This window comes from Molossus molossus, unplaced genomic scaffold, assembly GCF_014108415.1.
Source record: "Molossus molossus isolate mMolMol1 unplaced genomic scaffold, mMolMol1.p scaffold_m16_p_5, whole genome shotgun sequence".
NCBI lineage: Eukaryota > Metazoa > Chordata > Mammalia > Chiroptera > Molossidae > Molossus > Molossus molossus.
The window spans coordinates 63,434,608-63,448,016 of record NW_023425388.1 but is presented as its reverse complement, the minus strand read 5'-3'; the positions used below and the strand labels follow the sequence as shown (position 1 = coordinate 63,448,016).

Below are 13,409 nucleotides of genomic sequence, written 5' to 3'. Positions count from 1 at the left end.
AGGGACACATCGAGTGGCTGCCACCTGCACGACCAACCAGGGCCGGGGACAAACTGCAACCGAGGTACATGCCCTTAGCGGAAACCGAACCCGGGTCTCTCAGGACCACAGGCCAACGCTCTAACCGCTGAGCCAAACTGGCCAGGGCTCATTTTCTTTTTTTACTTGAGGATATGCCTTTATTGATTTTAGAGAGAAAGGAAGGGGAGGGGAGAAAGAAACATCCATGTGAGAGAGGAACATCGATTGGTTGCATCCTGCACATGCACAACTAGGCATTGAACCCGCAACCTAGGGTTCAATGTGCCCTGACTGGGAATCGAACCCAAAACCCCTTGGTATATGGGACTTCACTCCAAACAACTGAGCCACTGGCCAGGGCCTATTTTATCTTCTTTAACTGTTTAGTAAAATGAAAACTTTCAAACCTCTAGTTTTCTTTGTGGAAAGGATTTTTTAAACTACAAATCAATTTCTTTGATAGATGTAGGGTTATTCAAATTATCTGTTCCTTCATGAGTGAGTTTTAGTAGTTTGTTTCTTTTAAGGAATCTAAGGAATTTGTCCATTTCACTTAAGTTATTGAATTTTTGGCATAAAGTTAATATTCCCTGTCCCTTTAGTATTTGTGTGCTTGTAGTAATGTCACTATTCTCATATTTTATACTGATAATTTTTGTCTCTTGCATTTTTCTACTGATAAGCCTTATTAGAGTTTATCATTTTTATTGATTTTCTTAAAGAACCAGCTTTTCCTTTCATTGACTTTTGTTTTTGTTTTCTATTTCATTGATTGATATTCTGATCTTTATTACTGCCTATCATCTGCTTTCTTAGGGTTTAATGTGCTCTTCTTTTTCTAGATTCTTAAGGTAGAATTTGAGGTTATTTGAGAACTACTTTTCTAATAATAGACATTTAGTATTCTATATCTCCCTTTAAATACTGCTTTAGTTACATTTATAAATTTTAATATATTGTATTTTCACTCTTATTTTGTTCAAAATGCTATTAAAATTTACTTTTGATTTCTTTTGTGATCCATGGGTTATTTAGAAATTTAAAAAAAAAATTTTTTCCCTTTATTTTATTTTAATAGTTTTTAAATATTTAGAAGTTTTCCAAATGTCTTTCTGTTATTGTTTTCTAGTTTAATTCCATTATGTCCAGATACCAAATTTTGTATAATTTTAATTCTTTTACATTTATGAGATTTGTTTTATTCCCCCAGAGTATGATCTATCCTTAGTCATTTTCCTTGTTCATTTGAAAAGAACATGTATTTTGTTGTTGGGTGGAGTGTTCTCTAAATGTCATTTAGATCATAAATGTCATTTAGATCAAGTCAGTTGATATTGTTTAAGTCACCTTTTATATCCTTTATGATTTTTTTGTCTACTTCTATCAGTTTTTGAAAGAGGTGTTGAAATATCTGACTGGGAATTTGTATCTTTCTTCTGTTAGGTATATAATTTTTAAAATCTTTTAAAGCTTGTTATTAAGTGGTACATAAATATTTAGGATTGTTTTGTTCTCTTGGTACATGGACTCCTTTGTCACTTTTAAATTACCTTCTTTATACCTAGTAATATTTCCCATTGTCTAATTTGCCCATCATTTTTAGCCTAGTATTTTAGACTGTGTATTAATTTGTTTTAACCTCTTTTCTGAACTTACTTCCTCCTACTCTTCGAAGACATCCATTTTAGTCAAAATCATTAGCGATGCCCAATAGCAAAGTGATTAAGAGCATGAGTTCTAGAGTCAGGCCAGCATAATTTAAATCCCAGCTCATTTACTTACTTTGGGCAAATTACTTAATTTACCTTAACCTTAGTCTCTGGTCTGGGGGAATAAAAAAAACAACAATGGGATAATTATAATGCCTACTTCATTGGGTTCTTATAAGTGCTTGGTGCCTGACATCTTGCCTGGTATATTGAGAGCAGCCGCTGTTGGTAGCAGCAGTACTAGTAGATGCTGGTATTTGCATCTCTCACTTCCATCTCCATGTTCATGTTCTTTTCTTTGCATGGAATGCAGTTCTTCTCATTTGTACCTGTCTAAATTTTATCCATCTTTAAAGATCTTCACTAGTTCTCTACCACCCCTGTGTTACCACCTTCCCCCTAGTTATCTTTCCTCTTCAGAATTCTGAATTCTTTTAGGTTAGAATACTTGTTACTTTCATATGCTTATCTCTCCACTTCCCTTTAAAACATGAGAAGTGCCTTGAGGGCAGATTCAGATTGTGTTATTTAGTTAGTTAGTTAGTTAGTTAGTTAGTTAGTTAGTTAGTTAGTTAGTAGAGAGAGAGAAGGGGAGAGGAAGAGAGAGAGAAACATTGATGTGAGAGCGCAACATCAATCATCTACCTCCTGCATGCCCTCTACTGGAAATTAAGCCTGAAACCGAGGCATGTACCCTAACCAGAATCAAACCAGCAACCTTTCTGTGCACTGGCTGATGCCCAACCAAATGAGCCACACCAGCCAGGGTTTTAATTCATTGTCATACCTTCTGAAGCACAGCATCTTATATAGAATTGTGCCAAAAAGTATTACTGAGCCCTGGCCAGTTTTGCTCAGCGATTAGAGCATCGGCCCATGGACTGTAGAGTCCCAGGTTCGGTTCCAGCTAAGGGCACGTACCTCAGTTGTGGTTCGTCCCGGGCCCCAATTCGGGTTGTGCAGGTGGCAACCAGTTGATGTGTCTCTCACATTGATGTTTCTTTCTGTCTGTCTCTCTTCCTCTCTCTATAAATGCAAAAATGTCCTCGGGTGAGGATAAAACTTTTTAAAAAAGTATTTGCTGAATAAATATATTAATTCACTATAACCAATAGCCCTTTTGTTCCAAGGGACTAACTCTTACTTCTTTAAGAACTTTTGTAAACTCTTTATTAATCATTGGTACATTTTGAGAAAAAATTAATTTTGTCATGAAAATGCCACTATTGGGCCTAATGAGACTAATTAAAGAAAAAGCATCATAGCAAAAGACAGTATTAGCAAAAACAAAACGAAACAAAAACTGACCAAGTGACATTTTAGATTCAGGAGATTTTTTATTTTCTAGCTTGTCTCTCATTTTTTATTGTTCCAAATTCTCTCTATTCCTAATGGTGACTATCTTGGTGCCAAATTGAAGTGTGAAGTTCGCATTTGTGAATAACAATGGATCTAAAATCTGTTTTACTGCAACACAAAAAAAGCATATAAAACATAATACATTAAAATTTAAAATGTGATTAAATCTTTCATTCAGTTTGTTAAAACTGAGAAATTATCCAGAAGAAGTCTCACCCTTTTATTTATGCAGATGGAGTTTTCTCTGGATAACTATTCCCACAAGTCTTGGGAATGGGATAGGGTAGGAGGGAATCTCTGCTTGAGAATTTCTTTCCCACAGTGATTTGGCACAGCTCCAGCCTGTCCTTCAGCATAATGCATGCTTTGTCCTTGTTAAAGGAGGTTTGTCATTTGCTTTCATGGCTTTAAAAATATTTCTGGTCATTTTGAAATAATTTATAAATGGTATACTACCATTATATAGAGAGTGCTCCAAGGCCAAGAGGCAAGTGTTAGACATTTAATAAATATTTAATTTATATAGACATATTATTTATTTCTTAAATAAATATTGTCCAACACATTAAAATGGTAATATTTTCCCATTTAAGAATGGCCATGCCTTACTTGACCATAAAAAGCTAAAGTATTTTTAGTTATAATACAGAATATTTTTTGTTTATTTTGTAAGGTAAACTTGTTTTGTATACTTCAGAAATGTGGTTTATATAATCTATTCCATTGTCAGGTGGTTTTATGCTTGAGGCCCATATTGAGGATTTCTTTTTTTATTAGAAGGCAGTTCTCCCTTATTGTTGAGGGGGAGCTGTGGGGAGGGATGGAAGAGAGATGCAATACATGGCTAATTGGTACACCAATTGGATAGGTTTTTAAACTGTCAGACTTTTTTTCTCTAGTGATATAAAACTTGGAATCAGTACTTTGCAAAGACATTTAATATTTTGTTTCATATAAAAATCTCAAGAAAATTGATTGAGAGACCAAGCAGTAAGCTTACGTACAGAAGAAATTTAAGAAAATGTTATCCCATATTATCATTTTCTGATGAACTTGAGGAATAAATACTTTTTTGTGATATGTGGGTTTTGTGTTTTTATGAACTGTTTAGGGAAGCTTTTCTGCTAAAATGGCTGAATATAAGTTGCAAAGATTTAAGCCCTTTTTTATATCAATGTTCCACCTCATTAACTTCATTGTTAGGGCTTTTACACTTCACTGATTTAAATAAAATGATCTAAATGTAGTTCTATTGTCTTCTCTTTCCATCTGTCTCCCTTTTGAGGTCTGTATGATTTTGTATTTAGTTTTATGTTTTCATTTAGACTCCATTGTTAATTCTGTTACGTGCAAGATGATGTGAAGGGAAGCTATTGTATATCTAAATGTCTCACGCTGCTGAAGCCCTGTCAGATAAGGAAATGTGTTTATAAAGATAAACTGGTTCTATCATTTGTGTCTTCAAGTGGTCTTCAGAGACCAGGAACTTCATAACTGTAAGACTATTTTATTGTGGAGTTCAGATTGGTGATTGCAGATGACCCTTGAACAACATGGGGTGCTGACACCTGTGCTGTCAAAAATCTGTGAATAACTTTCAACTCCCCCCAAAACTTTACTAATAGTCTTCTGTTGACTGGAAACCTTACCGATAACATAAGCAGTCAATTAACACATACTTTGTATGTTATATATATTATATACTGTATTCTTACAATAAAGTAAGCAACAGAAAATATGTTATTGAGAAAATCATAAGGAAAATACATATAAAGTACTGTACTTATTTGTTGAAAAAAATTTACATGTAAGTGGATCCACGAGGTTCAAATCCATGTTGTTCAAGGGTCAACTGTATATATAAGCTTTCATATATATCCTCTGGTTCTTACAGCCCTGGATCCCAAATAAGGGAGAGCTTTGCTTAAAAGCAAGCTGTTTGTCCTTTAAAATGTTTCCTAAGCCCTGGTCGGTTTGGCTCAGCGGTTGGAGCATCGGCCTGCAGTACAGAGAGACCTGGGTTCGGTTCCCGCTAAGGGCACGTACCTCAGTTGCAGTTTGTCCCCGGCCCTGGTTGGTCATGTGGGTGGCAGCCACTCGATGTGTCCCTTCACGTCGATGTTTCTCTCTCTCTCTCTCTCTCTCTCTCTCTCTCTCTTCCTCTCTCTCCCTCCCGCTCTATCTGAACAAAAAATGGAAAAATGTCCTCGGGTGAGGATAAAATAAATAAATAAAATAAAATGTTTCCTAAGCATTTTCAGGGAAAGTAGGAATTATGCAGTAAATTTCCAAGCAAAGTCACCTTTGCAGATCTTTGCAACTGCTTGCAAATGGTAGACATATATGGGCAGTAAGGTTTTTTTCTACCTTATTTACTGCCAGATGTGAGCACTCCTTAGCAGTATATATCCCAGGTGCAAGTGAGATGTCTTTGCTAAAAATGTGGAGAGATGTAAGTCAGTTTAATGTGAGTTCAGGGGAATGAGGCTGTTATGTTGTTAGATATTTTGCATTTAAAAAATAGTTAATTGCTAAGATAGAGTATTAGATAATTTTATGAAGATTAATAATTTGTATTTGACTATTTAAATTGAGCAATGAATTTCATTTTACATAAGTTTACGTAATGACATGAGATAGTGATGTTCATTTCTAACCATTTCTTTTTTTTTTCCAGCTCACCAACGACTGGAACCAGCAACTCTGTCAGGGATTGTGGCATTTATCCTTAGTCTTTTATGTGGAGCTCTGAATTTAATTCGAGGCTTTCATGCCATAGAAAGTCTCCTGCAGGTACTGTGCTATTTTTGCAATTTCGGGTACTGTGTCTATTGATTCTGCTTGTTACAGAATTGGTTCAAATGGATTTGAGTATTAGTACAACTTACAGTGTATGCTCAGATTTTGTATTCTTTATACCTGCCTTATTTTTTCCTTCCTCTAAAAACACTAATTGGGAAAAAAAAAACACTGATTTCTGGTTGACTTCTTTGTCTCAATTAGCACATATTTATTATCTGCTCTATAGGAGGCACTATTTATGGGTAATCTGGGGGCATTAAGATATGTGTGACATGGGCCCTGCAGTCTCAGAGCCTCGAGTTGAATTAGAAAGAAGCCCACAAATAAGTGCCAAGTGCCAAGTCCGTAGAGAGCAGAAGAGGGGAGGGTCAGAGGGAGTCAGGGTAGGAGAAGGAGGCTTTGTGGAGGAGTGGTGAGGTGGACTTGGGAGGATCTGAGCAGACAGGCGGGAGTGGAAGAAAGAAGAGGGCTTTCACCAGCAGGTTTTTGCCCCACCTCTGTGTATTTCTACTTAGTTATCTGCTCTTGTTCCTTTCTTGTTGGTGCTTACCTGTGAAATCACCAGTTTCTTCAGATACTGCCAACGATTTTATTTTCTAGTGGAGTTTCTTTCAGAGAATGTGGCTATCAGAATATATTAACTTATTCTCTTGTTCTTTCTGTAAAGTTTTTGAAACTTTTTTAGATGCTATTTTATTTTTTCCATCACCATTGGTCTCCTCACTACCTTCTTCCACCTCCATCCATCCCTCTCTACCCCCGTAGTCACCACACTGTTGTCCATGTCCATGAGTTCTCTCTCTTTTTTGCTTAATCCCTCCAGTGCATTTCCCACTCCCCATCTCTGCTCCGTAGCTGTGAAACTTTTCTTAAAGTTTAGCACATTTTAGAGTATACAGCCGTCTTTCCCTTTGTTAATACTCATTTCTCTGAAGACTTTTTGACACTTCCCCATTGTAAATTAGTTTGCTTTTGGGGGTTGTCAGCATTAAGCTTATAAAAACCCACTTAACACACTTTATATTCTGTTTTATAATTACTGTTAGTTTGGGGAATACCCAGAGAGTACCATTCTGAATATTCTCAGCTGTATGAAGCATATAGCAGAGGACATCACAGGTTCCAGGCAGCTGAGCTATCCCTTGAGTGAGGAATGGAAAGTAGCATCTCATGACTTCCCAATTCCTCTTCCAAACATCTTGGGCCTGTAGGTAAAACCCCTTTTCTCTTTTAGGCAAAAGACTGCTAGATATTGTCCCTTAAATGTTCTTGCCTTTGTTCCCTGGCCTGGTCTGCTGTATTCCAGTGGGAGTTCAACTTGGAGCCAGTCTTCTTGCCCAAAAGAAACACTGGCATTTGGAGGCTGCTGACTGAAAAGGCTAATAAATAAGATACTTATTTGCTTTTTAAAAAACTTGATATAGTAAGAAGAACAGTAGTGTAGGTGTGTAAAGAGTTGATTTTTGTTTGTGGAAGAAAAAGAGTAAGCATTTGCTCCAGCTCAGCTACTGATTAACTCTGTGACCTTGAATATCTTGCTTTGTTTTTTGGTCCTCAGTTTCATTGCACATCAAATGAAGGAGAAGGGGTGGATTTGATGAGTATTTCTCAAAGTATGGGACACATTTACCAATATTTAAACAATAGATGAAAGATGATAGAGGGGTGAACATTTTCAATTTTAAGAATTATGTATTTAATGTATATAGTACTTAGTGTGTATGTTTGATAAAGGATGCTGGTTTCTATTAATGATAGATATAAAACTTTCCTTTTAAAATAAATTAATTTTATAAAATAAATTAATTTTAATAAAATTTAACTTTATGAAATTTACTACATAAATATTGGTGTAATTAGTATTTAGAGTTGACAAAATTGTGAAGGTGATATTTTAAGGTTAAACTGTTCTGGTTAAAAAAATTATCTGGTTGGTCCTGCCGGTGTAGCTCAGTGGTTGAGCACTAACCCATGCACCAAGAGGTCGCCGGTTCAATTCCCAGTCAGGACACATGCCCAGGTTGAAGGCCCAATCCCCAGTGGGAAGCATGCAGGAGGCGGCTAATTGATGTTCTCTCTCTATCTTTCTCTCCTTCTCCCTTCTCCTCTCTCTAAAATAAATAAAGGAATAAAAAATTCTTTGGTTGTTTGAAATTAGCAAATTAATAAATAAGAGGATGGAACAGTCCTGGGTTGAGAAAAGCTTTCAGAAAAGCCATAGAAACTTTCCATCCCTAACTCAGAAGACAGTGTGTAAGTTGTGGAACCTGAGGCTTAGACCACATTAGTTTTAAGTTAAACATCAGACAATGCTGTCATAAATCACACAAAAAAAGGTTAAAAGAAATAATTTAGGCACTCAGATTTCATATTTATTTTCTTTCTGGACTGATTCTTTTCTTTCTTCCTCTTCTGATTTACAACTTTAAAACTAAGGAAAGTGGTATAAACTACAACTTTTCATGCTTTTGAGCTGCTACACCTGAGTAATACATGCCTTGATCCTCCCTCCCACCCTCCCTCCCTGCCCTCCTGCCTTCCCTCCCTCCCTCACCTAAGGACATTTTTACATTTATCTTCAGACAGAGCAGGATGGAGAGAGGGGGGAAGAGAGAGAAAGAAACATCAGTGTGAGAGAGACACATCCAGTGGTTGCCACCCACACGACCCCAACCAGGGCCAGGGACAAACTGCAACCGAGGTATGTGCCCTTAGCGGGAACCGAGCCCAGGACTCTCTGGTCCACAGGCCGACACTCTAATCGCTGAGCCAAAACAGCCAGGGCTTGATTCTTAAAAGTTTCATGTTCTCCCTCTGGTCAGTAATGTCTTTGCCTCATCACAGTTATTTTTTAGGTTTCAGAAGAACAATACAGGCATACCTTGTTTTATTGGGCTTCACAGATATAATTTAAAAATTGAAGGCAAGACCCTTTACCAGCAAAAAGATTAAAAATGCTTTAATTGTAATACATTGTTGTGGTGGTCTGGAACTGAACCACCATATCGAAATGTCTCCAAAGTATGCCTGCAATCTGATTAAATTAATTACCACTTACCTGTAACTGACTGACAGCTCTGAAATTTCTCAGACTACTTACATTTTAAAGACATCAGAAGCAGAATACCCAGAATATCTCTCATGATCATCAGTGTAAAAATCCCCAACAAACTACTAGTAAGTTGAATCCTATGAAGTTTAAAAAAGAATACACCATAACCAAGTGGGATTTATTCTAGATATGCAAGGCTGATTCAACATTTGAAAATCAGTTAATGTAATCCATCATATCGATAGGTGAAAGGAAGATCTTATGATTACATCTGTAGATGCAGAAAAGGCATTTGATGAAGTTCAACACCCATTCATGAACTACAGGAAACTAGAAATAAAGTGGAACTTCCTCAACTTGATAAAGAACATGTACAGAAATCCTGAAACTAACATTACATTTGATGAGAAACTCGATGCTTTCTCCCTAAAATTGGGCACAAGACAAAGATGTCACCTCTCACCATTCCTATTCATCATCATACTGGAAGACCTAGTTAATGAAATAAGACAAGAAAAGAAAACAAAGGGTAGAAATACAGCTGTCTTTATTCACAGTGGTATGATTGTCTACATAGAGAAATCCCAAAGGATCAGCTCCTGGAACTTATAAGTAATTAACAAGGTCACAGGATTCAAAGTTAATACATACAGAGCAATTGCTTTCCTGTGTAAGCAAGGAATGACTGAAATTTGAAATTAAAATAATATCATTTATATTGGCACTCCCAAAATTGAGCCACATAAGAATAAACCTGACAAAATATATACAATATCTATATGAGGTAAAACTCTGATTAAAGAAATCAAAGAAGTTCTAAATAAATAGATATTCTATGTTTATGGATAGAAAGACTCAATATTATTAAGATGTTTGCCTTTCCCAGCTTGATCCATAGATTCAACACAATCCCAATCAAAATCCCAGCAAGTTATTTTGTGGATATTGACAAAGTGATTCCAACATTTATATGGAGAGGCAGAATACCCAGAATAGCCAATGCAGTACTGAAGAAAAAGAAAGTGGACATATTACCTGACTGAAAGATTTACTATTAAGCTATAATAATTAAGGCAGTGTGGCAAAACAATAGATCTATAGATCAATGGAACAGAGTAGAGAGCTCAGAAATATACCCTCACAAATATAGCAACAGATCTTTGACAAAGGAGCAAAAGCAATTCAGTGGAGAAAGGATGTTCTTTTCAACATATAGTGTTGGAGCAGCCGCGTATGCACATGCTGAAACATAAATCTAAACACATATCTTACACCTTTCACAAAAAATGGGTCGCAGACCTAAATGTAAAACACAAAACTGTAACCATTATAAAAGATAGTAGAAAACCTAGGCAACCTTGAGTTTGGTGATGAATTTTTATTTATTTTAGCATTTAATTTTTTTATTGTTGAAAATATTACAGATGTCCTCTGTTTTCCCCATTGACCCCCTCTTTCCCACTCTTGCTCCCCCTCCTGCCTTCCCCAGCCTAATGTCCATGTCAGTTGGTTGTGCATATATGCATGTAAGTTCTTTTTTTCTCTTCCCACCCCTCACCCCATCCCTCTGAGTTTTGTCAGTCTGTTCCCTACTTCCATGACTCTGGATCTCTTTTGGTCAACAGCTTAGTTTGTTCATTATGTTCCACAAATAAGTGAAATTATGTGGTACTTGTCTTTCTCTGACTGACTGATTTCACTTAGTATAATATTCACCAGGTCCCTCCATGTCATCTCAAAGGGTAAGATAATCTCTCCTTCTTACAGCTGCATAGTGTTCCATTGTGTATATGTACCATAGCTTTTTTTATTCAGTCATCTACTGATGGACACTTGAGCTGTTTCCAGATCTTAGCTATTATAAATAGTGCTGCTATAAACATAGGGGTGCATATATTCTTCCTGATTGGTGTTTTAGGCTTCTTAGGATATATTCTAAGAAGCAAAATCACTGGTCAAGTGGTAGTTCCATTTTTAATTTTTTGAGGAAACACCATATTGTTTTCCATAGTGGCTGCACCAGTCTGCATTCCCACCACCAGTGTACTAGAGTCCCCTTTTCTCCACACCCTCGCCAACATTTGTTGTTTCTCCACATCCTCACAGGAATTTGTTGTTTGAGGATTGGTTGATGGCTGCCATTCTGGCTGGTGTGAGGTGAATCATACGTAGTTGAAGTTTCACTGATACATCGTCTATGGCAAGAGAAACAAAGGAAAAAATTAATAAATGGAACGACATCAAACTTAAAAGCAAAAGGCTTCTGCACGGAAAAAGAAACCAGCATCAAAATCAAAAGGGAACATATTTGCCAACGTTAATATCCAAAATATATAGAGTACTTATACAACTCAACATTTCTTTAATGCTTGATTTAAGAGCAAAGGATTTAGTTGAGGATCATATTTTTACCTCTAGCTGACAAAACGTTTGTATTTTCTGAGTGTGAGCAAGATATCAATAAAGTTTACTTCTTTAAGACCATGAATTCTAAATATTCTTTCTAATTCTGAACATGATTGCCACATTTATCTTCTAGTATGTAGCTTGGTGCCTGAGGTACATTTAAATTTGAGAACCCACATGAATTAACATTCATGTATATTGTTTATTTTAATATGCTTTTATTGATTTTCTTAGAAAAATTGATGTGAGAGAGAGACATCGATCAGCTGCCTCCTGCACACCCCCCACTGGGAATCGAGCCCACAACCCAGGCATGTGCCCTGACTGGGAATTGAACTGGGACCTCTTAGTCCATGGGATGATGTTCAATCCATTGAGCCACACCGGCTGGGCACATTTGTGTATATTGTTAATGTTGTTAGAAAATTCAGCACCAGTTTGTTTCTTCTAGATTAATAACTACCTCTTAGAGTGATAACAGGGATTTATTAAAATACATAGCACTGAAGTTTTTTCTTTGGTGTCCAAGTTCAGACTGGGGAAGTTTAGGATGAGTACTTTTTTTTTTTAAGTTGGTAGATTTGATTTGATGTTCACAGTAATGTGTAAATTAGATTATTTTCACTCATTTGCTAACTTTGTTCTGAGTTTAGAGATGTTAACAAGTTTCTTGTGAATTGGCACCTCATGAATGTATAATAAGCTTTTATCACATCGGGTTTATATTACCTGTGTTTCTTTAAGGATCGGCCTTGAAACAATGATATCAATTAGTCTTATGCCAACCTAGAAGTAATTTGCATGTGATACATTAGAAAGAATTTAGCATTCTGATAGAGCAGTAGAAATGCTGGCCTGGAAATTAGGGTACCTGGGTCCATCTGCCAGTAACTACTTTTGTGACTTTGAAGGCTTACTTTTAAACTTCTTGCGTTTTATTTTTCTATTCTGCGAGATGAAGGTTTTAGACTAAGTAAACTCAAGGACCACTTCAGAACAAATGTTCTAAGACGCTCTGATTCTAAAATTGTTTCTAATGGCTACTACCAAGCAGTAGTAATCAACTTGCTTTTATTCCTTGAGTTCTGTTTTTCCCATAGATCTGTTAAAGAAATTACCTATCTATTAAAGCTCAACAGAAGTTTTTGATTTATTTAGTGGTATAATACCTATTCTAATATGCAGTGTTTGCTTGCTTTCAAAGGAAATCAAGTATTTTTTCCTGTTTCTATGCTCATTGTTGAAAAATCGGGGAGAAGTGTATAAAGAAGAAAATAAAATCATCGAACTTTTTCTGTATATTATCTGTACACATACACATATACACACAAACCTATGTACTATGCATGTACAAATCATATCTACTTTCCCTCTGGTATTTCCAACTTAGTGAATGGTATCATTCAAATGTTGCCTAAACAAGATACCTTGGAGTCATCCTGGCCTCTTCCCTCTTTGAGACTATACATGCTACTCCCTTTGCCTGGAATTCTCTTCTGTAGTCTACCTTGTCCACCAGTTCATCCTTCAGGACCTAGGTTAAGCTTTACTTCCTCTGGCAGACCTCTTCTGATCCCTTTTCTCTCCAGACAGAAGTAGATGGGTCTCTAGTAGGCTCCGTTAGTATCTTGTTTACATATCTAGACCACCAGTTATCAATGTGGGTGGAAATGGTATCTGCCTTCTTGATTAGAGAGTGAGTTTCTTGAGTTGGTTAATTGTTTTCTCTCCTAGGTTTGGTAACAGAGTACTAGCCCATGAGTGCTTAATAAATAGTTATTAAATTGAAAAATATGTTTATAGACAATCTTCTCTTTACCAAGTAGAAATAAAATTTTTCAAAACTCATCTCAATTTAGCATGCACTTATTGAATTCCTACTATGTGCACAGTTTCATGCAAGTAGTAAGATTTATTTTCTGCCTTGAAGAAGGGTTAGGGTCTGAGAAGATGAGGCCAGTACATTAGAGGCTAAAACAACATTGAAAGGTAATCTAATTATTCAATGAATGATGCAGACAGTAACCTCAAGGAGAAATGAAGTTAGTAAATGTTTTTTG

General features: G+C 36.3%; 1 protein-coding gene across 10 annotated transcripts in view; it reads left to right on the top strand.

The window, feature by feature from the left end:
- SEC22A (SEC22 homolog A, vesicle trafficking protein) overlaps positions 1-13,409 on the top strand; it is a 91,054-nt gene that overhangs the window by 60,299 nt on the left and 17,346 nt on the right. For all 10 annotated transcript variants that reach the window (XM_036243613.1, XM_036243612.1, XM_036243611.1 and 7 more), the window contains one exon: positions 5,767-5,882. In XM_036243613.1, coding sequence (XP_036099506.1) covers positions 5,767-5,882 — 116 coding nt within the window. The remainder of the gene's footprint in view (positions 1-5,766; positions 5,883-13,409) is intronic.